At 37.7% G+C, this 23,691-nt stretch overlaps 1 protein-coding gene across 15 annotated transcripts in view; it reads right to left on the reverse strand.

Annotated features, from left to right (window-relative positions):
* Positions 1–23,691, reverse strand: part of ZNF385B (zinc finger protein 385B) — a 385,687-nt gene that overhangs the window by 272,376 nt on the left and 89,620 nt on the right. Inside the window, exon 1 of one of the 15 annotated variants that reach the window (XM_070581610.1) lies at positions 5,819–6,441. The exons of 13 other annotated variants lie outside the window; for them this stretch is intronic. In XM_070581610.1, the coding sequence (XP_070437711.1) occupies positions 5,819–5,843 (25 nt within the window). In that variant the 5' untranslated portion in view covers positions 5,844–6,441. Of the gene's footprint in view, positions 1–5,818; positions 6,442–23,691 lie in introns of those variants that run through there. One more of the 15 variants, XM_070581607.1, reaches the window with a different exon arrangement.

Consider the following 23,691-nt stretch of genomic DNA (forward strand, 5'->3'; position numbering starts at 1 on the left):
CTACTGTGTACGCAGAGTGACATCCACTGCTTGCTCCCTTGATTTACATACAAGTGGTTGTGTACCTAAATTACGCAAAATCGGAAAGCTCCAGTTAAGCAAGAACTGACTAATTTATCGTGAATACAGTATTATTCAATGTGTAACAATAAAAATACATAAAATGTAGAAAAGTGCCAGGAAAAGAATCCCTGTGTATTCATTTCAGAATCTGCTTACTCCTTAACATTTCGAAATTTCTTCAAAATTTGGGATCCCCTTTCCAGTATCGCCCAATAAACCTTGAACAAAGAAATACCACCTTAACTTACTAAAAGTAACAGAAGGTTTCTATACGTAAAATCATTTCCTCTATTATCTTCTAAAAACAAACACTACCAAAGAGAGAATAAGACAGGAAAAAATAATTAGAATTAGAATTACCGTAGATCTCCAAGTGAAATTCACACACCAATTTTGAAATGTCAGCAAAAAGACGTTTGGGTAAATGCCCCAGTGGTGTGGTAGACTCCCCAGATGGAATTAGAAGACAGAGGTCTTCTCACTCTGACAGAATAGGCGTTCCCTGTGGGAGGCATCTATTTATCATTCAATTGCCATTTGCCAAGAAAATATAGCTATTGAGCAATCTTGTCTTTGGGGAAATTAAAAGAAATAGAGTCCCTCAAACTACTAGCAATGTTAACTTACCCACCAGTGCTTTTTCTAAATATTTGAGGACAATTTCAAAGAAAAAAAAATGTTTTTTGAGGATATTTAGTGATTGAAATTTAGATTATGGATTCACATTGGTATTTTGCCATAACAAATAGATCACACAGCCAAATAGGATTGATGTAAGTAGGAGGACATTGGAGCTGACATGGAGACTAGAATAGAGTGATACTTAATGTAAAGAGGAATCAGAGTCCTTTCCCAAAGAACATAGTTAGATACTAGAAAAGGCTACCAATATAATTTTAAACAGTTACAAGAAATAAAGCATAACGCAGTAATATTTATTTTACAAATAGTAAATAGCAAAAGTGGACAACAGATTGATGAGGGGAGGCAAAAAATAATATCTTTTGAGATCCAAAATAATCAGATTGAAATAGCAGTACATCATTAATAGACATGAAAAAATTGGAAGTAAATTAGAATTGTCCTAAAGAACAATAGACATTGAGAAATAAATTAGATGATTGGGAAGGTACTGTTTAATTGAAAGAATGGTTTACTAAACAGTTCTTTATTGGGTTGGTAGAGTTAATCTATTTCTAAAGCTTGGGTTGATTGCTCTCACATTCAACTGATCTATTTGGGTTAAAAACAGGTTTCCTGGTTTGACATGTCACATGACTGACAGAGAGAGAACTGAGGTGGCATTTTAGACTGGGTACAAAAAAGTTGGCTTGAATAAATTACTCCAAACATCTCCTCTACATTATTCACTATCAACTGCAAGGTTGCCTAACTCAAAATTCTGTTGCAGTAAATGTAGTTCATCACTATATATTTTTTCTCATTTTGAGAATCAAATTATACACTGATGTCTAGTCATTCCTGTTGGGAATATTTACAAAAATAGCGTGTGGAGGGACATGTTAGGAAGTAAGAGGAGAGAAGAAAGCTAATGCAGAAGGCTGTGTGAGCAAAGAGGATTTTACAATACAGCCTTAGGGGAAATGAAGAAAAATGAACTTTTATTCCTTTATTCTCATGTGGGAAGGTTGCCCAGACAAGTAAGAGTGACATTCAGAGCCAAGATAGAATGTTCTACTCTCTTCTAGTGAGAGTAAACTTGGAGTAACTCTGGGCTGGGGAGAGGTTTTTGATAGATAGCTTAAGATCTATACAATGGGTATTACATTAATATATTATAAAGTTTTGAGAATTCAACAAAACCTGCTTATAAATATTTTGATTTTGTATGAGGTGCTTAGTAGGTAAACAATAAATATTGTTTCTATTCTATTTTACTCAACTATGTTGCATTGAATAATTAAAGGATTCCATAAATTTTCTTCTAAGTCAAGTTTGCCAGTTACTCTGCCTCTCTGAGAAACCTAGGAAGTGGGAGTCAAAAATGTGAGTCTTAAGATCAAAAAGACAATGAATATTTTAATAAAGTCCACATGGAGAGGTAGAGCAGGGCATTGAGGGAAGGACCTCTCATTATGCGTGTTAACTACAACAAAACAAATTAATTTATAAGCATCTCAAACATGTTGAGGGACGACAATCCTGAAAATGATCTAGTTGGCAAGAGATAACAATTGGAAATTAATTATATAATTCTCTTTATTATTTATTTAAAATGTTACCGACAGCTATTATTTAAGGTGCTGCCTTTATTGTTTTATCTCAGTAATTACAGAAGGCTTTCATATCCTTACTCATAATTTCTGCTCCATCAATCCTATTTTTTTATGCCATTTTGTTTCTCAAATGGAAACTTTCTTATCATAGGAGTTTCCAGGCATAAACTCTAACAGTAGAAACTGATTGCTTTTACAGGAATGTGAAGCCTCCATTTTGGCTTTGGCAGACCCAATTTCCCAGGTAATTATTGGAGGCTCACCTTCTTACTTAGAAACCAGGTAGGGTTTCCATATTAAATACAGGATATCCAGTCAAATTTGCATTTCAGCTGGGACATTCTTGAATTCGAATTTTGTGCATAGGACATACTTACACTAAAAATTATTCATCACTACAGCAACATACCTCAAAACAAACTACAAACTATACAAATAGCGCACACTAATCATCGAAAGTAAACAGTGGAAAGCCCAATGAACTTGGCAAGTACTTTGATTTGGCAATCATGTTTCTCAGTTAAAGCAGGTTTACTGCATCTGCTACATTTCATAACTAATCATTTTTAAAATCTGCTGAAGGAAACTCAGGATTCCTATCTCAATATAAAAGTGAAAAGACACAGGTTAATCACTGAGATTCATCAATCTCTCATCTTCATAAAAACTTTCTAAATCCTTCTTCTTGTGAAAGAGAAATTGCTGCTAAGACTTCAGGCAGATACACTAAATTACCCCTTGCTTCCTCTTGTGAATTTTCTATGATCTACGTAATAAGACAAGTCTCACTATTCTAAGAGAATTCTGACATTCTAAAACTTCTTTAAAGGTTTCAGTTACTAAACAGTACATCCTAAGAAATTTCAAAGAGAAAATCTCAATGACCTTCTAACCTTCTAATTCTCAACCCATAAACCCAATTTGTTTCATGGGCTTTAGGAAAGTGAGAAATAGGAGATACTTATTTGTAAGGCAAAATCTAAAACAAAATTCCCCAGACAATCTGATGATGACTTGTGACATGACATTCCCAAAAGAACTGAAAAAAGATTTTTTTAAATTATGCTTCATCTAAAAACAGAAAAATCTTCTAATTATAATGGCACATATTATATCCTTGCATTTCAATAAATACCATTTTACCTGGAATCCTTGATCATACGAAATCACTTAACCTAGGCAAAGATCCAGGGATTAACAAGAAAAAACAATCAGGAAATTCAAGATTTCAGAAGTGTTTTCAGTTCCATTGTCAAAGCCACATGAAAGAAAAAGTATAATAGCACCATTCCAACATGCACCCTAATCCACCTGTATATATCCATTATTACCATGCAAAGAATAAACACGTGAATAAATACTTCATCAAACGTCCTGGTAGTTAATTTTGATCACCTCTATTTCAAAATGCATTATGACCAGCAAAACTTTCAACAAGGGTTATTTTCTGATGGAAAGAGAAAGCTAAGGAAATCATTCTTACAACATTTACAACTGCATTTCATCTATTATCACTGTGTGGAAACAAATAAAAACTATTTTTAATATTTCTATAATTTTAGCATTTGAGAGCTTTTACTTTTCAAGATGAGACAGTTGTATGAAAGAAGACATTTTTCAACATTTTTAATCCATCTTCAGACTGTTTAATTTTATTCCTTAACCAGCTCTCCTCATAGCACATATATATATTATAAAGTATGGTTAGTTTATATCAACTATAAAATCTACAAAAGCCTTGTACTCTCTCCTACAGTGGGCGCTCTAGGACATATCACCAAACAAGTAGCTAAGCCTAATGATGAATTGCACAATATGATCAGCACTAATAGAGTAGTTTTCTACAAATGCATTGCAAAAAGACGAACAGATACTTTACATTTAAGAAAATAGCTCTTTGATGTCCTACATCAACATCAAGTAAGGTCTAGAGTGGTAAATGTTAGCAACTTTAAGCCTGTAGGTCCTAGACTAAACAATATAAAGGAACTTTGGACAAATGATAATGCATTCAGAAAGTAGACTAGGTAAAAGGCAAGAATCTCTTCTTGAGGGTCTAATTAGGTTCCCCCACCTCCACTTTTAAAAAATTTATCTCATGGAGACACCTTAGCACAAGCTATCAGCTTTGACAGAACACCGAAATTCTGGCAGTGAACCATAAATTGACCATTACCATAAAAAGAGCTGCTAAATGAGAAACCATGTGCTCAGTATAAAACTAATTTCATGCTTTCAAAAGCACACAGTGGCTTCTAGCAAGATAGTGGCCCTGGGACTTGCTGAGACAGATTGGCTAACACAAATGGCTTACTCCTGATGCGTCTGCTTAGCCAAGCTTTACATGTACCGGCAGTAAACGGGGTTCTCGAATCTTCTGTCAAGAAAATACACACCTATCTATAACTTTAGAGCTGAAAGCTATAAAACTGCTGCCTCAAATAAATTTAGCAGGAAAAACACATACATACACACACACATGCACATATATATATATATATACACCCCATGTGCCATGTGAGCTTCCAATCAAATAAAAATAGATTTCTCTGCAGACCTAACATACTAAACATGCACTTAATACGCACACCGCTATTTGAATACATCATAACTCTCACAGTCCTTTCTTCTTTAGAAACAGCTTCTCATCGTGCAGGAATTAGAGTTTAGAAGAGCATAAGCAAGCCTGAGCAATAGGACTCCATCTACTCGGAGGCTAACTTTGAGCTTGCCCTTATCTAGTTGGCTTTCAAATACTCTACACTTATAATGCCACATCAGATCTTTCTGGGCATGATGATCTAGTAATTTAACATCCCAGGTGAGTGTCAGTACTTTATTTACATTTAAATGATGAAGTCTGCTACATTTAAAACGTCACGTCTAATTAAAACGCTTTATGAAGAAATGTTGCTAATTTTCTCCTTCTCTCATGCAGTCTACCATCTCTAGAAAGCAATTATTATAGGTTGTCCAGTGCACGACAGGTCATAACTTTTAATTGTTAACAATTAAATCAAGCTTAACAAGGTGTCAACTCCAGTATGTAATCCATTTCCTTACTTTCTTAGTTATCTCATAAACACCACTTATTTCCTTCTATATATTTTTCATGTCAAAGATTCTACAAAGTACATTTAGTTCATAGCCTTTTTTATATACTTGAAGCACATAATAACACTGCTAATTTCCTACTTTCAGTAATGATAGCAAATCACATAATATCACTGACTTGTTCTGAATGTTTAAAATGCAAAGGAAGTCACCTACTGGTAAGATGTCCTCGGCAAACAGCTAGCACAGAAAGAAAAGAATGCTATCAAACCCACTGAAGGAGTTCACTTCCCAATAAAATTAAAGAATCATATATCTTGCTCTTCAGTGTTGTCCCTTTGGATCTGTCAGCGCAACGTGATACACACAATTGATAACTCTACAGGGTTCAACACAGCATACAAAAGAATGTGTTACTGCCAGCCCAGATCCCAACATCCAAGTTTCAGAATAAAAATGCTCACCTCTGCTAGGAAGTCCACTCCACATCCTGGCAGGGCTTTCACCAGCTTCAAGAGCAACCAAGTTGGATAAACAAAACTTCCAGGATGTGACCAGTGTAAAGCACGGTGCTACCGAGACTTGGCTTCGGCTCTGATTATGTGTGTGACAGTGCACGCTATATCAGTGCAGCTCCGAACCTTCCCAGATGCTGGCTTATTGCACTGCTCATTGAAAATCCTTTACACGCTGGCAACATTTTAGGGAAGGACAAGCACACTCTGAGTCATTTGTAAAGAAAGCAGAGCAATTTCAATTCTATATCTCCATGTGTGCTGAAACCAGAAGCACTGTCAACCTACAAGTCTGAGGTGGATTTATGCCGAGAAACAGGCAACCTAAGCCTTCATTATCAATGCATGAAATCAGCCACTGTGATCAAATTCAAGCAAACCACAAAAAGGATATGATTATGAAAGGCTCCACAGATTTAGCACCAAACCTTATGGAATGAAGAATCATCTATTGAAATTGTGTAAATGTTAAAAATAGCTCTGGCTTTTCAACAATGAGCAGGATACAGAGAAGAAATCAGCAGTCTATATTATAAGGACTTATGATAAAAGCTGCAAAAATCAAAATAGCTGTAGGTTCCTGGGACCTCTCCATAGACAAATGAAATCACTAGAGGCTGTTATAATTATAAACCCCAAATTTCCATATATTTGACACAGATGTCCATTAAAGAGCAAGTTAAATATCCTTTAACCCCTAAGTGCCTGTTTTTAAATTAAAATAATAATGACAGTAAAAATGTGCAGGGCTATGCTAGCACCAGGGCAAAATATTACCAATTTTACTCTAAGACAAATTCTTAAACAATAAAGATTTAAATGTATTCTGTGTCACAAGAAAATAAACATACAAGGTAGAGAATATATTTAACATCATAGTCTTTGACTGTTTATTATTTTTAAAAAGTCTATAGCTCATTAGATCCATATATCCCCATCCCAGCCACCCCCAGATTTCTACCTTTACCTTTCACCAATTTTCCTCTTTTGTTACTGAAATATAAGAGGCAAGAGCCAGTTGACATAGTCTTAAAAAGGCACAAGGTAGCTATAGCCCAGAAAGTTGCAGCAATGATTTGAGATCACAAGATGTAGAGCTTTGATGTGTGGATGCAAAGTGCAAAGCAAAAAGGACATAAAACATTTATCAAAAAATCACAAAAATAAGTGGAAGAAATTCCTAGTAGGCAGCATTAATAAAGCACACATTTAAGGTACTATGCAGATTTTTTTAGTGGGTTTTAGGTTCTCAGTGAAACTCTAAAGGCAGAGCAAATTGCCTTTATTGAAAGGCAATTCCTAATTTGAGGATCTTCTGTAAATGACCGTGTTCAGTTCTAGTAACACTGCTATCTCTTAGGTGCCACATTTAGTAGAGTCTACAGTCTAAAACATCTGTATAAAAGAAAGCAATATGCAACAACATACGTTCACATAACACAGCATTCTAGAGCAATGTTAAACATGGCACTCCCATGGGTATCCTCATCATGTCCCTATGTGTAGAGTTGACACCTTACAGTCTGCTAATTAGACACCTTTCCTTGGAGACAGTTATAGAAATGCATGAGTGGATATACACACAGGCAAGTGTGTGTGTGTGTGTGTGTGTGTGTGTGTGTATACCGACATCACGGAAGAATGCACTTATCCTTTGTAGTTACCTTCGCTGCCTGAACTCCATTCGTTTTGTGCCTCATGAAGCCCCTAGGACGACATTTGAATGTATTACGAACATTGGCTTTGGCCATTACTGACTGATTCAGCAATTGCTCAGTGTTCTCTCTCTCTGTACTTTTCTTGTCTTAGAAAATCGTCCATGAGAGATTACGTACCTAAAACTCTTCCCATATAGGCAGCTCCCTACTAATAAGATAAAAGTTTAAAAAGAAACCGTAATATTTGATTATAGGTCCTCAATCACTTATCTAAAACCTGTGGTGCCAGATGCACTTCAGAATTCAAATGTTTTCTGATTTTAGAAGGAGAACTCTGCATACACCATGAGTTATATAATGCCTCCAGTGGCGTCTGGGGCAACACTCTATAACTAGACACACTAACACTTCTTCAGTAAAACATGTGCATATTCATACTTGATGGGATAAATGAAGACTATTATTAACCTCACATCAGTTCAGGTCAGATTTTGCCATCAATATGCATTACAAAACCTTCTTATTTTCATGGATTTCAGGAATTGTAGGTAAGAGATTGTGGACCTGTAGAAAGGTTTACCTAAATGTTACAAGGCTATGGATTGGAAAATGGTACCTAAGGAAGTGTTCTCTTGCTTGGGTAAGAGATTTGGAGATTAACATTGCTTTATAGGATGGGCAAAAAGTACGAAAGAAGGTGCTATGAAGACTGAGACACACAGTAGAGCAGAGATGTGGCGATAATGCAAGATGGCAAAACTAGGGCATGGGAATGGAAGGCAAGAAGAAGCCATTCAGAATTATTGCGTCAGGAAAATAAAACATAATGATAATAATATCGACCACTCATTGATCACCTACTTTATACCCAGTAATGTAAAAGGCACTTGACATAAATATTTCTTTTAGCAACCACTTGATAATTTTCAAAAGGAAATTTTAAAAGGAAAAATGTATTTTCAGAATGAGGCATAAAACATTGGGTTATCTCACCCTCTTCTCATTATACCCCAAAACAAAACATCAATGATGTTAAACATCACATGTGAGAATGGCAGAAACAAAAAAATAAACTACCTTATAAAGTAAAGGGCTGTATTTTATTTTTATATGCTGTATACTATTTGATGTAGGAATTCTTCAAAATCACTTGTAGAAAAAAAATGTAGTTATGTTCTTTACCATTGATATTCAAACTGTTTAACTTTAAAACCAATTTTTTAAAAGATTATTCCCAAGAAACATGAATATTACGTTGTGTTTACTTGGAGTTTTCCTATGAATGCATTTCCCAAGTAAATGCTTTTTGAAGTAAGTACATTAAAGAACGTTAACATAGAAAAGTGTTGATATGAGACTTAAGACTTTGGGCCTATAAACATTCACCATCTTCTAAGAGACGTTGGTCAAAGGCTACAAAGTTGCAGTTACGCAGGATGAATAAGTCTAGCAATCTAAGGTACAGCATGATGTCTAGAGTAAACAATACTGCATTGAATGCTGGAAATTTGCGAATAAAGTAGATTTCAGGTACTCTTACCACACATACAGACAAAAATGGTGATTATATGATGAGATGGGTGTGTTAATTAGCTTGACTGTAATCATTCACTCTGTATATCAAAGCATCACCTTAAATATACAAATTTTTTCTTTAAAAAATTAAAAACTATAAGCACTCTCCTCCAAAATAAAAGTGTTTCTTGAGTGCTTTTTGGGGCCCAGACTTGCAATGGGGAGGCCTCCCAGAGGCGTTTATGAGAACACTGGTCTTCCTATTCTCTGTACAAAGTATAGTGGAACGTGTGGCTTTAATCTTAGTATCTAGAATATGATCATGAAGTCATTTTCCACGTGAAGAAGGAAACTACATTAATTCACTTTGACAGTACAACACAATTTGGTGAATACTTTCTTTAACAACTGAAAACCACCAGTACCCTGGTGGTTTGACAGAATTATGGCAGCTTCTAAAAGTAACTGACTATCCCATAGAGTGGATAACTCCCCAGGATCAAAATCCACATCTCCTCATAGCTTTTACATCATGTCTACATAAGAACAGATTAACTTCCAGCATCTACAGGCCAGGATCTCTGGGTTACAATGCAGGCTTACCAGAGGACAGCCTCTTGAAATGAAGTAGGTCAACAAGAGGTGAATGCCATCACACACAGCCCATAAACATACTACAATAACCAGCCCACCATGATTCACAGCTACCGGAAGAACCAGCTCCAGAAAAACCATAAGTGCCAAGGATGAACACCAATCCCCTGGTCAGTTGTAACATTCCACACAGCAATGCCTAACTTGGAACAATGTTTAGCAGTCTCCTTGGCTGTGATGCTGTCAAGGTATGAGAGTAGAATTTCTGTGAGAAGAAAGTTGGTCAGTCAGGAAGACAACACATTCATCTCATAGGGAGAAACTAAATTCACTAATTTTAAATTCCTATTGAGCCAGCTACCAAAAGCCTTTTTCCCTAGATGAGTTTAAAATAGGTAACACTTCTAAAAAAAACACCAAGATTTTAAGTGTGCCTTTGATGATTCAAATCACTCAGCCACCCAAACACTTACTATAATTGCCTAAGATTCAGTTTCCACACTGAAAGGTGTCAGTACTTGGTTTTTAAACACCAAGACTTGAGGCGCTGGCCTGGTGGTGCAGCCGTTAAGTTCGCACATTCCTCTTCGGCAGCCCAGGGTCCACCGGTTCGGATACTGGGTGCAGACCTATGCACCACTTGGCAAGCCATGGTGTGGCAGGCATCCCACATATAAAGTAGAGATGGGCACGGATGTTAGCTGAGGGCTAGTCTTCCTCAGGAAAAAAGAGGAGGATTAGTGGCAGATGCTAGCTCAGGGCTAATCTTCCTCAAGAAAAACACCAAGACTTGATATGAAGGAAGATTTATCTGTTAATACATAGGATTTATGTAAAAGTTCATAGTCCAAAGCATTCTTAAATCCAAAGTCTATTTGTCCTTCACCAGAAAAGGGCCAAACACTCCTTTTAATTCTTTTGTGGGTTTTTTTGTTCTTTTAAAGATTTTTTATTTTATCCTTTTTCTCCCCAAAGCCCCCGGTACACAGTTGTATATTCTTCATTGTGGGTCCTTCTAGTTGTGGCATGTGGGATGCTGCCTCAGCGTGGTTTGATGAGCAGTGCCATGTCCACGCCCAGGATTCGAACCAACGAAACACTGGGCCGCCTGCAGCGGAGCACATGAACTTAACCACTAGGCCACGGGGCCAGCCCCTAATTCTTTTGTTTTTTGAAATTTCCATTCAAACTCCTTTATATATCGATTCCTTTGAGATCTGTGTTTATATAATTGACATTCTTGTTTAACATTTTTAAACCACATGCACAGAATACGTAGTTGTTCTAGAATGACTTTTTCAGTTGTACCTTTGGTGTAGTTCTAGATTTCTGACAGCATCCAAAATGGCTGGGGCTCTATCTCCAAGCATTTTGGGGAGTTGGAGTTAGAACTTCAGCCTCTGTCCTATTTCCAAATTGTTCTACCCTCATTCATAAGAAACCTCAACCTCAATAAGCCCTACAATATAAACCTCAATTAAATTAGCCTAGGGAATATGGATGTGCGGCACTAACTCTATTCTTATTTGGAAACATAAAAATAGAATTTTGAAAACTACTTGGAAACTTACAGAGTTGGAAATGTATATCAATATCCTTCTACTGTATCATCACTGGGTCTGAATTATTCCAAGTAAAAGACAATTCCTGGACTCTCTCATAGGGATCTGAGATTTATACCAAGGAAATCACATGCCCTCTTTTCAAGGACCAATCTGGCATATTCTGACCAAGACATTTTCCCCGTCTGTGTCTGTCCCTTCGTGGAAAACTATAGGAAGTCATATGGGCACTATCTAATGAATGGTCTATATAAGTATCATTCCATGAAAAGATTTTTATGGACTAATAATTAAGGAAATAAGTGAATTTTAAATAACTTAACCCACCAGCCTCTAAAATGAAATGCTTTATTTACCTAGAGCCCTTACTGGTAGAAACTCACTGGTCCTTTATCAATGAGTTGTTATGCTTTCACAGTGGTACTTGTACTTTACAAAATGTTTCCCGGTTAGATGATAAATGGCAAACTGACTCATCAAAAATGAAGAAAAAGCAAGCATTTAAAACCATATGTTTTTACTGAAAAAGTAAAAGACATTATCATATTGATGAATTCTAGCCCTTTCTCAGTATCTATCACACCAACCTGTTTGTTCATTAACTATTTATGTTCATATCTAATATCTCTTAAATGGACTACAATTTTTCACAAATGGGGGCAATATTAAAATACTTAAATAGTAATTTTTGTTCCTGAAAACTGGAGAAAAATTTTCCCCATAGTCCTTTCTCTCTCTTTCACATGCTCACACACACACACATATATCCCAATATCTTCCCTATAGATTGTGCTTAATGCATAGAAGATGCTTAAAAAGTCTGTCGAATAAGCATGCTCCTGCCTACACACTCTTACCCACCACACATATCCTCACCCCTTTATGAGTATTTCTTTGCTTTCCATTCTCACTAATAAATTCCAGCAAAATGTGGGATTTGGAATGAGGGAAATATCTTACTTTCAATATGCTTGTGGCACCATCTCGTGGCCATGCTATAGTGTTGCAGTTTCAAGTTTAATTTCTAAAGTTCAAACATGTCTGAGAAAATGTCTTTGAGCACAAATTTTACATTTTAAATATAAATGAGATGGAATATGAGAAATCTGGCCTATGTATTTAAAAACACACACACATATTTCAATAGTCATACTACCTATCTATCATGGTGCTGACCCTAGAAGCTGTTCCTTGAATGGATAATAGGAATGAAAATAAGACTCTCCTCAGAAGTGACAGGGGAAAATAAAAAGCTGAGAATCCTGAAGGATCCAAGAGGCATCAAAGAGAAGGACAGAAAATGGCAATAGAGAAAAGAACATGCTACATGATGCTCCAACTGACAACCCATGTTACAATCTTGCTCTCCATTCACACCTCCAAACCATTACCTCTACTTCCTGCTGCAAAATCCCCTGGTTTTATCATCCTTATCCTCTCCACTCTGCCCCTAAATTGTCCTCAACTCACAATCTACTCAAACTCAGTTCAAAATTCCTAAGGCCAAATAAAAGATGCCACTTCTCGCATCAAGAGGCAGAGCCTATTTTTCCATCACTTGAATTTGGACTGGTCTTGTGACTAGTTCTGACCAACGGAACCGAGTGGTTGCAGCTTCCCCTCTTGCTGTTCTATGACCTCTGTAACCTCCTTGAAGAGGACAGTCTACTGGCAAGAGCAGTTCAGCCTACAGCCACCACCAAATGCCAGACACGTGTGTAAGGCCAACTTAGAACTTCCAACCCAGTTGATGTGCCTGTTGCCTGCAGCTGTGTGAGTCCAGGACAAAAACCACCTAGCTGAGCTCAGCCCCAATGTCTGACCCACAGAATCATGATTAAAATAAAATTTTAAAAAAATTTCTAAAGGCTTCTGCTTCCTTCCCAAATTCTCCTGTCCGTCTTTCTAATTCTCTCACTCAGTTTCAGCCACAGACATCTCAGCTTTTTGTACATGTCAAGCTCTTTCTCAGTTTCAGATATTACACCTTCTCTTTACTCCCTTCGAATCACTTTTCTCCACTTTCTTTACTTGACTAACTGCTGTTTAGTCTTAAAAGCTTAACCTCAATGAGATTAGAAATTCTTTTGGAATTAATTGAAGGTGAGAGAGAAAATGGGCATGTTAGTCAGTATGTAACTGGAAAAACCAAACACTGATAATAAGGAAATAGTCCTGAATTCTTTGCATTTTTACTTTGTGAAGAATTTGTTGTAAAAAGTTATGAGAGGTAATGAGAGATAATGTAGACCGTGAGACAGATCCTGAACTTGGAATCTCTGTGTGGCCTTCGGAAAGGCCTCTCAATCACTCTCATTCTCCTTCCTTATCTACAATGTGAGGATAATCATACTTATCTTGTTGGGATTTGAGGCCTAAAGTCATTATTTCAGTCTTTCATGATAACCTCCAATCAAGGAGGGGGTTTTTGACTCCTCAAATCAAGTACAGATGTGTCTCCCTTACGACAATTCAGCAGAAACTCCAAGCTCTTGCCCTTACCTTTCATAGTTCTAAACATTATTTGTGGCAAACCACTGCCAAGGGCAGGATCAGAGGTCACCCTCTACGAGACAGCCCTCCTCATTCTGAGGAAATATGGATCTCAAAATCTCCAGAATAAAATCAGTCCTCCCCATCATCATACTTGGGGTGACTTGATTCTCCATGATAGGCACAAACGTTCCTTGAGGATATAAGGAGAATAAGATGTAAAATTAACATTTATTACTCTATCTGGTGAGCTGCCTGCTTCTGATGGGAAGGGAAGGGTACAGAGCATCACGTATCACTGACTGATATGAGGGGAAAGCCTCTGAACAGAAAAAGCCAGTCTGACCACACAAACAGGCTGCATCCAGAGAGAACTTAAGTCTCTGTTTCTGATTCAACTTCCACATCAGGTACACTGATGGAGCAGGAATCAATAAGCATAAACCAGGCAATTTCTGCCCCACCCAACTTATATCCATAGATGGAAGGCAATAACACCATGGTGAGGAATCAGGCCACAGGTTAGACTGACTTGCTCCAAATCCCAGCCTTGCCTCTTCTAGCTGTTATCTCACCTCTTTCTTCCTCATTCTCATTGTACATAATAGCAGTACCTTCCTCGTCAATCTGTTGTGAGGATTCAAATGAGATGACCCTCTTAGCACAATATTGGCACAAACTAAGGCGTCAGTCATCCACTTAACCACAGCCTTTCGGTCTGCCTTCACTGTATTTATAATACTGTAGGAGGTGCAGAGTTGCTTGTAAAGTTCCCAGGGATGCTGGGATTAGGGGTGGGGATTGGTTGACGGGTATGGGGGGCTGTCACTCTATTCCCATGACATCATCCCTCTCTGTCCACGAGTGAGTGAATGCCCTAGGGGAAGACAAGGATCCCGAGAAGGCCACGTTTCTCCTTCCTGGCCAATTCCCAATTACAAATTTATTTAAGGTAAGAAGCTCCTTTTCTGGGTATAAATCCTCCTCAATTGGTTAGCTTGGTGTTCTCAAAGACCAGGAACTTCCACATCCTCTGGGAACTTGTTAGAAATGTAAATTCTCAGCCCCTCACCCCCACCCCCACCCCAGGCCTACTGAATCAGAAAGTCGGGGGATGGAGCCCAGCAATCTGCATTTGAACACATCCTCCAGGTGATTCTGATGCATGCTAAATGTTGAGGACCACTCGGTTCGATTATCAGTCATCGCACATCAATTGCTTTAAATTTCTTGAGTACAGATCCACCTCAGAAAATGAGAATGGTGAATGGCATAGGGCTGGAGGGGAAATATTACAGCAGTGGGCAGCCAGGATAAAGAATAGATCTCAGCCTTTGATAGCAGATGGCAGGATGAGGCTCATTAGCCACCCTACATAGAGAATAACTGTGGTCAATTTTATCTGGACTTGAGAAGCTGTATGTAGGCCACGGAAAATCATCTCTGTGCAGTCATGTGATATCCTGGGAAGCAACACCTAAGCGGGGATGTCTGGACTTGACGGGGAGGCTGCTGGTTGACATAAACCAGAGTGGATAGAAAGAGAACTTGTGAGAGCTGTGAATTCCAGCAGCTGTCGCTGATATTTTTTTACATGTATGTTTGGGCAGCTGTATTTTTCTTACACTTCTGTTGCCAAAGGGCAAGGAAGACTCTTCTTTCTGTCCTAGCTCCTTTCTACTTTGCCAGAGGAATCTTCCTCCTTTTCCCCAATCATCCTTCACTCCAGTAATAATAAACTATAATTGATTCCTCCATGCATGTGCACTGCTCTCCCCTCTGCCTGAAATGTTGTTTTTCCTTGAATAACTTGAAACTCATCTTTGAATATTCATCTCAAATATCACCTCCTCTAGGAAGCCTTCCCTGACCTTTATAAAGTTAACCATCCTTTTCTCTGTGCCACATATACCTTATATGTGGATCTATCATTGTTTTTAGCATATCATATTGTCATTCATTTATGTAGATATCTCTCTTCTCTTGACACTTAAGAAAATAGAACACATTTTATTAATCTCTAAAGTAGATACTTGATAATTTTTAAGAAGCAAAACCCCCAAATTTGTGTTCTTTATCATCTCTGATAATGCTATTAGAAGATGGGCATTTTAAGTGGTCACCTTTATTTTGATTTTTTTTTTTCCTGAGGAAGACTAGCCCTGAGCTAACATCTGTGTCTATCTTCCTCTATTTTCTTTTGGAAGTAGGACATCTCCACAGCATGGCTGGTGAGTGGAATAGGTCTGCGCCCAAGATCTGAACCCGCGAACCCAGGCTGCCAAAGCTGAGAGCACAGAACTTTAACTAGTACGCCAGGGGCTGGGCTCTATTATGAATTTTAATTGAAATTTTTATTGAGATTAATTAGAGATTCACAGGCGATTGTAACAAATAATACAGAGAGTTCCCTTGAATCCCTGTAGCCAGCTTTCAATGATGGCAACATTTTTTAAAACTATAGAATAGTACCACTGTCAAGATGTTGACATTGATATAAGCCACCAATCTTATTCAGAACATTTCCCCAGTTTTACTTGTATTCATTTGTATGTGTGTGTGTGTGACCTGTGCAGGTTTGTGTATCTGCTGCTACAGGGTCCCTCATGTGGACCTTTCATAACCACACCAACTTCCCTCCTGGCATCTGTCCCCATCCCTAGCCCCTTGCAACCACTAATTTGTCCTCCAGTTCTAAAATTTTATCATTTCAAAAGTGTTATACAAATGGAAACAGACAGCATGCAACCTTGTGAGACTGACTTTTTTCACTTAGCATAATTCCTTAGAGAATCAACCAACTTGTTAAGAGTGTCAGTAGTTCATTCATTTTTATTATTTGACTAGTATTCTAAGGATATCGATGTACCACAGTTAGTTTAAGAATTCACCCTCAAAAGATATCCATGTCAGGGCTGGCCCACTGGCATAGAGCTTAAGTTTGCGTGCTCTTCTTTGGCAGCCCGGGGTTCACTGGTTTGGATCCCAGGTGCAGACCTACACACCCCTTATCAAGCTATGCTATTGCAGGCGTCCCACATATAAAGTAGAGGAAGATAGGCATGGATGTTAGCTCAGGCCTAATCTTCCTCAAAAAAAGGGATATCCATGTCAAATCCTGGGAACCTGTGAATGTGACCTTATTTGGAAAAAGGATCTTTGCAGATGAGACTAAGTTAAAGATCTTGAGATGAGGAGATAATCTTGGATTATCTGGGGGGGGGGGGGGCCTAAATCCAAAGCCAAGTGTCCTTACAAGAGAGAAGCAGAGGGAGGTCGGAAACAAGACAGAAGAGGAAAAGACACGGACGTGGGAGAAGGTGGTCTGAAGGTGGAGGCAGAGATGGGAGTGATGCAGCCACAGCCCAGGAGTGCCAGGGCGGCCACCAGAAGGTGAAGGAGGCAAGGAACGGTGCCCCGGGAGGGAGCGCAGCCCTGCCAAACTGCAGACTGCTAGGCTTCGAGAGAAGACATCTCTGTTGTTTCAGGCCACCAAGTTTGTGGTAATTTGTCACAGCAGACTTAGGAAACTAATACAGAGTTGTGTATAGTTTTTGGCTATTACAAATAATGCTGCAATGAACATTCACGCACAAATTTTTGTGGGAACATGTTTTCATTTCTCTGGAATAAATTCCCGAGAGTATAATTGCTGGGTCAAATGGTCATTACATGTTTAGTTTTATGAGAAATTGCCCAAGTATTTTCTAGAGTGGTTGTACTATTTTACATTCCCATCAACAACGTATGCATAATACATTTTCTCATCATTCTAGCCAACATTTGGTGTTGTCACTACTTCTTACTTTCGTTATTCGATAGGTATATAGTGAAATCTCATTGTGGTTTTCTTTTTCATTTTCCTGATGACTAACGATGTTGAATATCTTTTTATGCACTTATTTGTCACCTGTACATCCTCCTCAGTGAAATATCTCTTCCTATTTTGGGCCATTTGATAATTGGACTGTTGGATTTCATTTTTACTCTTGAGTTTTTAGAGTTCTTTATATATTCTACACACTAGTCCTTGTTGGACATGTGGTTTGCAAATATTTTCCATCATTCGTAGCTTATATTTATTTTCATTCTCTTCACATGATATTTCACAAAGGAAAAGTTTTTAATTTTGAATGAGGTCCAATTTATCAATTTTCCTTTTATGGATCATGCTTTTGGTATCAAGTCAGAACTCTTTGCCTTGCCCTAGGTCCTAGACATTTTCTTCTATATTTTTATGTTTTCCATTTAAATCTGTAATCTATTTTGGGTTAATTTTTGTGTATGGTATGAGGTCTAGTTCAAAGTTCTCTGTGGGTTTTTTTTTTTTTTTTTTTGGCCTATAGATGTCCAATATCTTCAGCACCATTTGTTGAAAAGGCTATCTTTCTTCCATTGAATTACTTTGCACCTTTGTCAAAAATCAACTGAGCATATGTGTGTGGGTCTGTTTCCGGATTCTCTACTCTTTTCCATTGATTTATGTGTCTATACCTCCACTAAAACAGCCCTGTCTCAGTTAAGTTAGCTATATAGTAAGATCTGACATTGGGTAGAGAGTCTTCCCACTTTATTCTTCTTTGTCAAGACTGTTTTAGTTCTTCTAAGGCCTGTGCTTTTTCATATAATTTTAGAACAAGCTTGTCTATTTCTACAAAAAATCTCACTGGGGTTTTGATAGGAATTGCCTGGAACTTATAGATCAGTCTACAGAGAATTGACATCTTAACTACGTTGAGTTTTCCATTGCATGAATATGAGATGTCTCTCCATTTATATAGGTCTTCTTTGGTTTCTTTCCTTAGCATTTTGTAATTTTTCAGCATGCAGATCCTGTACATGTTTTTTTAAGTGTATATTCTAGGTATTTCATTTTATTGGGAGTGATTGTAAATGATACTGTTTTAAAATTTTGGTTTCCATGTGTTCATTTTTAGCATATAGATATAAAACTGATTTATGTGTGTTCATCCTCTATCCTGCAAACTTGGTAAACTTACACATTAGTTCTATGACTTCTTTTGTAGATTCTTTGGGATTTATACGTAGACCATGTCATCTGCAAAGAGAGAGACTTTTATTTCCTCCTTTCCAATTTGTATGTCTTTTATTTATTTATTCTTGCCTTATCACAGTGGCTAGAGCTACCAGTACAATGCTGAATAAGAGAGGTGAAAGTGAACATCCTTACTTTGCTGTTGACCTTAGAGAAAAGTATTTTCACCATTAAGTGTGATGATAGCTGTAGACTTCTTGTGGGTGCTCTTTACTAAATCTACGTAATTCTCTATTTCTACCTTGCTGAGAGTTTTTATCATAAGTGAGTGTTGGGTTTTCTCAAATGCTTTTCCTAGATCAATTGATATGATCATATGATTTTTCTTCTTTAGCAATTTGTATGGTAGATTATAATTATTGATTTTCAATTGTTGAACCAGTTTTGCAAATCTGAAGTAAATTCAACTTTGTCATGGTGTATAATTTGTTTCATACATCACTGGAATCAGTTTGTTTGTATTTTATTGAGAATTTTTGAGTCTAAGTTCATGAGAGAGATTAGTCTGTAGTTTTCCTTTTTTTATATTGTCTTTGTCTGGTTTTGGTATCAGGGTAATACTGACTCATAAAATAAGTTGGGAAGTATTTGTTCCTCTTCTATTTTCTGGAAGGAATTACGTAAAACTGATGTTAATTTTTCTTTAAATGCTTGGTACAATTCTCTAGTACACCATATGGATCCAGAAATTTATTTTTGGGGACTTTTGTAATTATGAATTCAATTTATTTGATGGCTATAAGCTTATTCAGATTGTCTATTTTATCTTGGTAGAACTTTAGTATTTCCTGGCTTCTGAGGAACTGGTTCATTCTTCTAAGTTATCAAATTTATGAATATAAGTTTGTAGTATTTGCTTATTATATTTTTAATTGCTGCAAGTTCTGTAGTAATATTACCTATTCCATTTGTGTATTCTTTCTTTTCACCTCTCGCTAGAGGCTTATAAATTTCCATTGATTTGTTTCAAAGAATCAGCTTTTTGTTTCATTGATTTTTCTCTATTGTTTCCTATTTTCATAGCAGAAGCTCTCGATTTTTATCATTTCTTTCTTTCTGCTTGCTTTGGATTTACTTTTCTTTTTCCAGCTTCTTGACATAGGGACTTATTTATTGGAGACCTTCAGTGCTATAAATTTCTTTCTCAGCACTATTTTAGTTACATCCCACATCTTTTGATATGTTGTGTTTTCATTTTCATTAAGTTCTATGTCTTTTTTATTTCCTTTGAGACTTGCCCCTTGATTCTTGGATTAAGAGATATGTTGTTTAATTTTCCTGTCATTTTTCTATTATTGGCTTCTAGTTTAATTTTGTTATGGTCAGAGAACATACTGTGTATGATCATAATTCTTTTAAATGTGTTGAGGTTTGTTTCATGGTCTTGAATATGGTCTCTCTTGGTTAGAGTTCCATGGACTCTTGAAAAAAAACATGTGTTCTACTGTTGTTAGGTGGAGTTTTATGTAAATTAATTAAATCCTATTGATTGATTGTGCTTTCAGATCTTCTAAATCCTTGCTGATTTTCTGTCTAGTAATTTTATCAGTTTCTGAGATGGGGATGTTGAAGTCTTCAACTGTAATTGTGGATTTACCTATTTCTTCTTTCAGCTGTATCTGCTTTTGCTTCATATATTTTGAGACTCTGTTGTTTGGCGCATGAACATTTAGGATCATTATGTGTTCCTGGTGGATTGAACCTTTTATCACAATGTAATGTCTCTCTTTGTCTCTGGTAATTGTCTTCACTCTGAAGTCTACCTCATCAGATATTAATATAGGTACTCCTGCCCTTTTTGTTGTTGTTGATTACTGTTTGCACGGCATAGTCCTTTTTTTTTTTTTTGGAGGAAGATTAGCCCTGAGCTAACATCTGCCTCCAATCCTCCTCTTTTTGCTGAGGAAGACTGGCCCTGAGCTAACATCCATGCCCATCTTCCTCTATTTTACATGTGGGATGCCTGCCACAGCATGGCTTGCCAAGTGGTGCCTAGGTCTGCACTGGTGAACCCCAGGCCACCAAAGAGGAATCTGTGATCTTAATTGCTGTGTCACCAGGCTGGCCCCTGGGACATTCCTTGTTATCATTTTACTTTCAACCTACTTATGTCATTGACTGTAAAGTGAGTTTCTTGTAGGCAGTATATAGTTGGGTAATTTTTTTAATACACTCTAAAAATCCCTGTCCTTTGATTGGTATATTTGGGTCATTTACATTTAAGGTAATTATTAACATGTTAGTGCTTATATCTTCCACTTTCTCATTTGTTTCCTCTGGTTCTCCTTTCTCTGTTCCTCTTCTATTGCCATTCTCTGGGTTACTTGAACACTTTCTTAGGACTCCATCTTGATATATTTATATTCTTTTTGATTGTCTCTCTTTGTATAATTTTCAGAGTGGTTGCTATGGGCATTACAATCTACACATGTGACTTATGACAATCTACTGGTATCACCATTTAGCTACTTCAAGTGAAGTACAGAAACCTTACTTCCATTAAGTTTTCTTTAACTTCCTTACTTTTAAATATCATTGTCTTGAGTATCAGATGGTTATAATTTTTGTTTCAATCATCAAATATGATTTATAAAATGCATGCAGAAAAGGATAGTGTGAGGATTAATTTTATGTGTCAACTTGACTGGACCACAGGGCGCCCTGATATTTAGTCAGACATCATTCTGGGTGTTTCTGCGAGTTTGTTTTTGGATGAGTTTCACATTTAAATCTATTGACTGAGTAAAGCAGATTGCTCTTCCTAATGTGGGTGGGCTTCATCCAATCAGTTACAGGCCTGAATAGAACAAAAGGCCGACCCCTCTGAATAAGAGGGAATTCCTCCTGCCTGCCTGCCTTCGATCTGGGACATCAATTTTTCCCTGCTTTCTGACTTGAACTGAAACATTGGCTCTTCCTGGGTCTTGAGCCTACCAACCTTTAGATGGGAACTACACCATCAGCTCTCCTGGGTCTCTAGCTTTCTGAGTAGAGACCTTAGAACTTGTCAGCCTCCACAAATGTGTGGGCCAATTCCTCATAATAAATATTTTTTATTATATATGTATACATACACACATACACATATACATTCTATTGATTGTGTTTCTCTGGAGAACCTTGACTAATACAGATAGGTTATTATCTATACCTATATTTCTGCTTTTTCCATTATTTTCTTCCTCTCTAAAGCTCCAAGTTTCATTCTTTTATTATTTCCTTTCTATTTGAAAAACTTTAGCCAATCTTTAAAGGCAAACCTGCTAACGATAAATTCCTTTGTCTCATACAAACTCCACCCCACGTGGTAATGGAAACTTACTCTTTCCCCAGAGTTGCATCCAGATTTGGCGTGGGGCGCAGAGGGGGCTCATGAGCTTATGTGGTGCCAAGGCCCAGATAGGAGAGTTTATGGCCTGGCTGCCATTTCTGCACACAAGTATCTGCTGAGACACTCCTATTTCTGTCTGGTATTTGGTTATCAGCTCATGCCCATACTATGGAGGGTTCCCTTGTTCCCGACTATGAGTGATCTTTAGGGAGGTGTGCACTTCACTCATGACACATGGGAACATTTTCCTGCCACTGCTCCAATCCAGGCTGCAGGAAAAGCCACTTCCTGTTCCTCTCAGATGCCCCTCGGAGGTAACCAGGCTCACACAGCAGCTTCTGTGCTCACTAAACCCACAGGAAATCAGGAGGCTGTCTCGGATCCATCTGCCCACCCTTGCTAGGGGCCAGGTACACTGGGATCTTACTGTCTTTGTAGATCCTTGGAGGGATGGAAGCATGCCACTACTTTGTCTGAAGCCAAGACTCATTTGTGGTTCCTGTTATTTCCACCCACCCCTTAGGATTGGATGGGGAAAGGAGTGGTGATCCTCCACACACAGAGCGAGTTATCTAAGCTCTGCTGCTTTCCCTCTGAGTCTCATTTTGCAGCCCAGAGGGTCTTACGATGTTTAGCAAGGGAGAGTGCTGGGAAAGGGATCTTGCTGCTACTCATCACAACTCCCTCTCGTAGGAAAAAAATTACATTGGTACGGTAGTTCCCCCTTGTCTGCAGCTTCACTTTCTGTGGTTTCAGTTACCCATGATCCACCACAGTCCAAAAATATTAAATGGAAAATTCCAGAAATAATTCATAAGTTTTAAATTGCATGCCGTTCTGAGTAGTCTGATGAAACTCATGCTGTCCCTCTCTGTCCCACCCAGAACATGAATCATCCCTTCGTCCAGCCTATCCATGCTGTATGTGCTGCTCACATGCCCATTAATCACTGAGTAGCCATCTCAGTTATCAGATCGACTGTCATGGGATGGCAGTGCTTGTGTTCAAGTAACCCTTATTTTATTTAATAATGGCCCAAAGCACGAGAGTAGTGATGTTGGCCATTCAGATAAGCCAAAGAGAATCCATACAGTGCTTCCTTTAAGTGAAAAGTTGAAAATTCTCGACTTAATGAGGAAGGAAAAAAAATCATATGCTAAGGTTGCTAAGATCTATGGTAACTTTTATTACAGTATTTTGTTATAATTGTTCTATTTTATTATTAGTTATTGTTAATCTCTTATGGTGTCTAATTTACAAATGAAACTTTATCATAGGTATGTCTGTATATATATATATGTATATATAGGGTTCAGTACTATCCATGGTTTCAGGCATCCCCTGGGGTCTTGGAACGTATCCCCCACAAACAAGGGGACTGATGTACTTTGAGACACACACACACACACACACACACACAGCAGAATAGTTTTAAGGTGCCCTTTAAGAATCTTCCTGTTATTACAGAACTGAGATCTAAAGGTCCTCTAGCTACCCTGAAGTCTGAGGTTAGTGGAAGAACCGACAGTGGTTAGGGCTCAGTCACTTCTTACTCAGAGGAACAGCTCAAGTCTCAACCACTACCCTGTGCACCCCACTCCCACCCTTGCCAA

Source organism: Equus przewalskii, chromosome 17 (genome assembly GCF_037783145.1).
Source record: "Equus przewalskii isolate Varuska chromosome 17, EquPr2, whole genome shotgun sequence".
Lineage (NCBI taxonomy): Eukaryota > Metazoa > Chordata > Mammalia > Perissodactyla > Equidae > Equus > Equus przewalskii.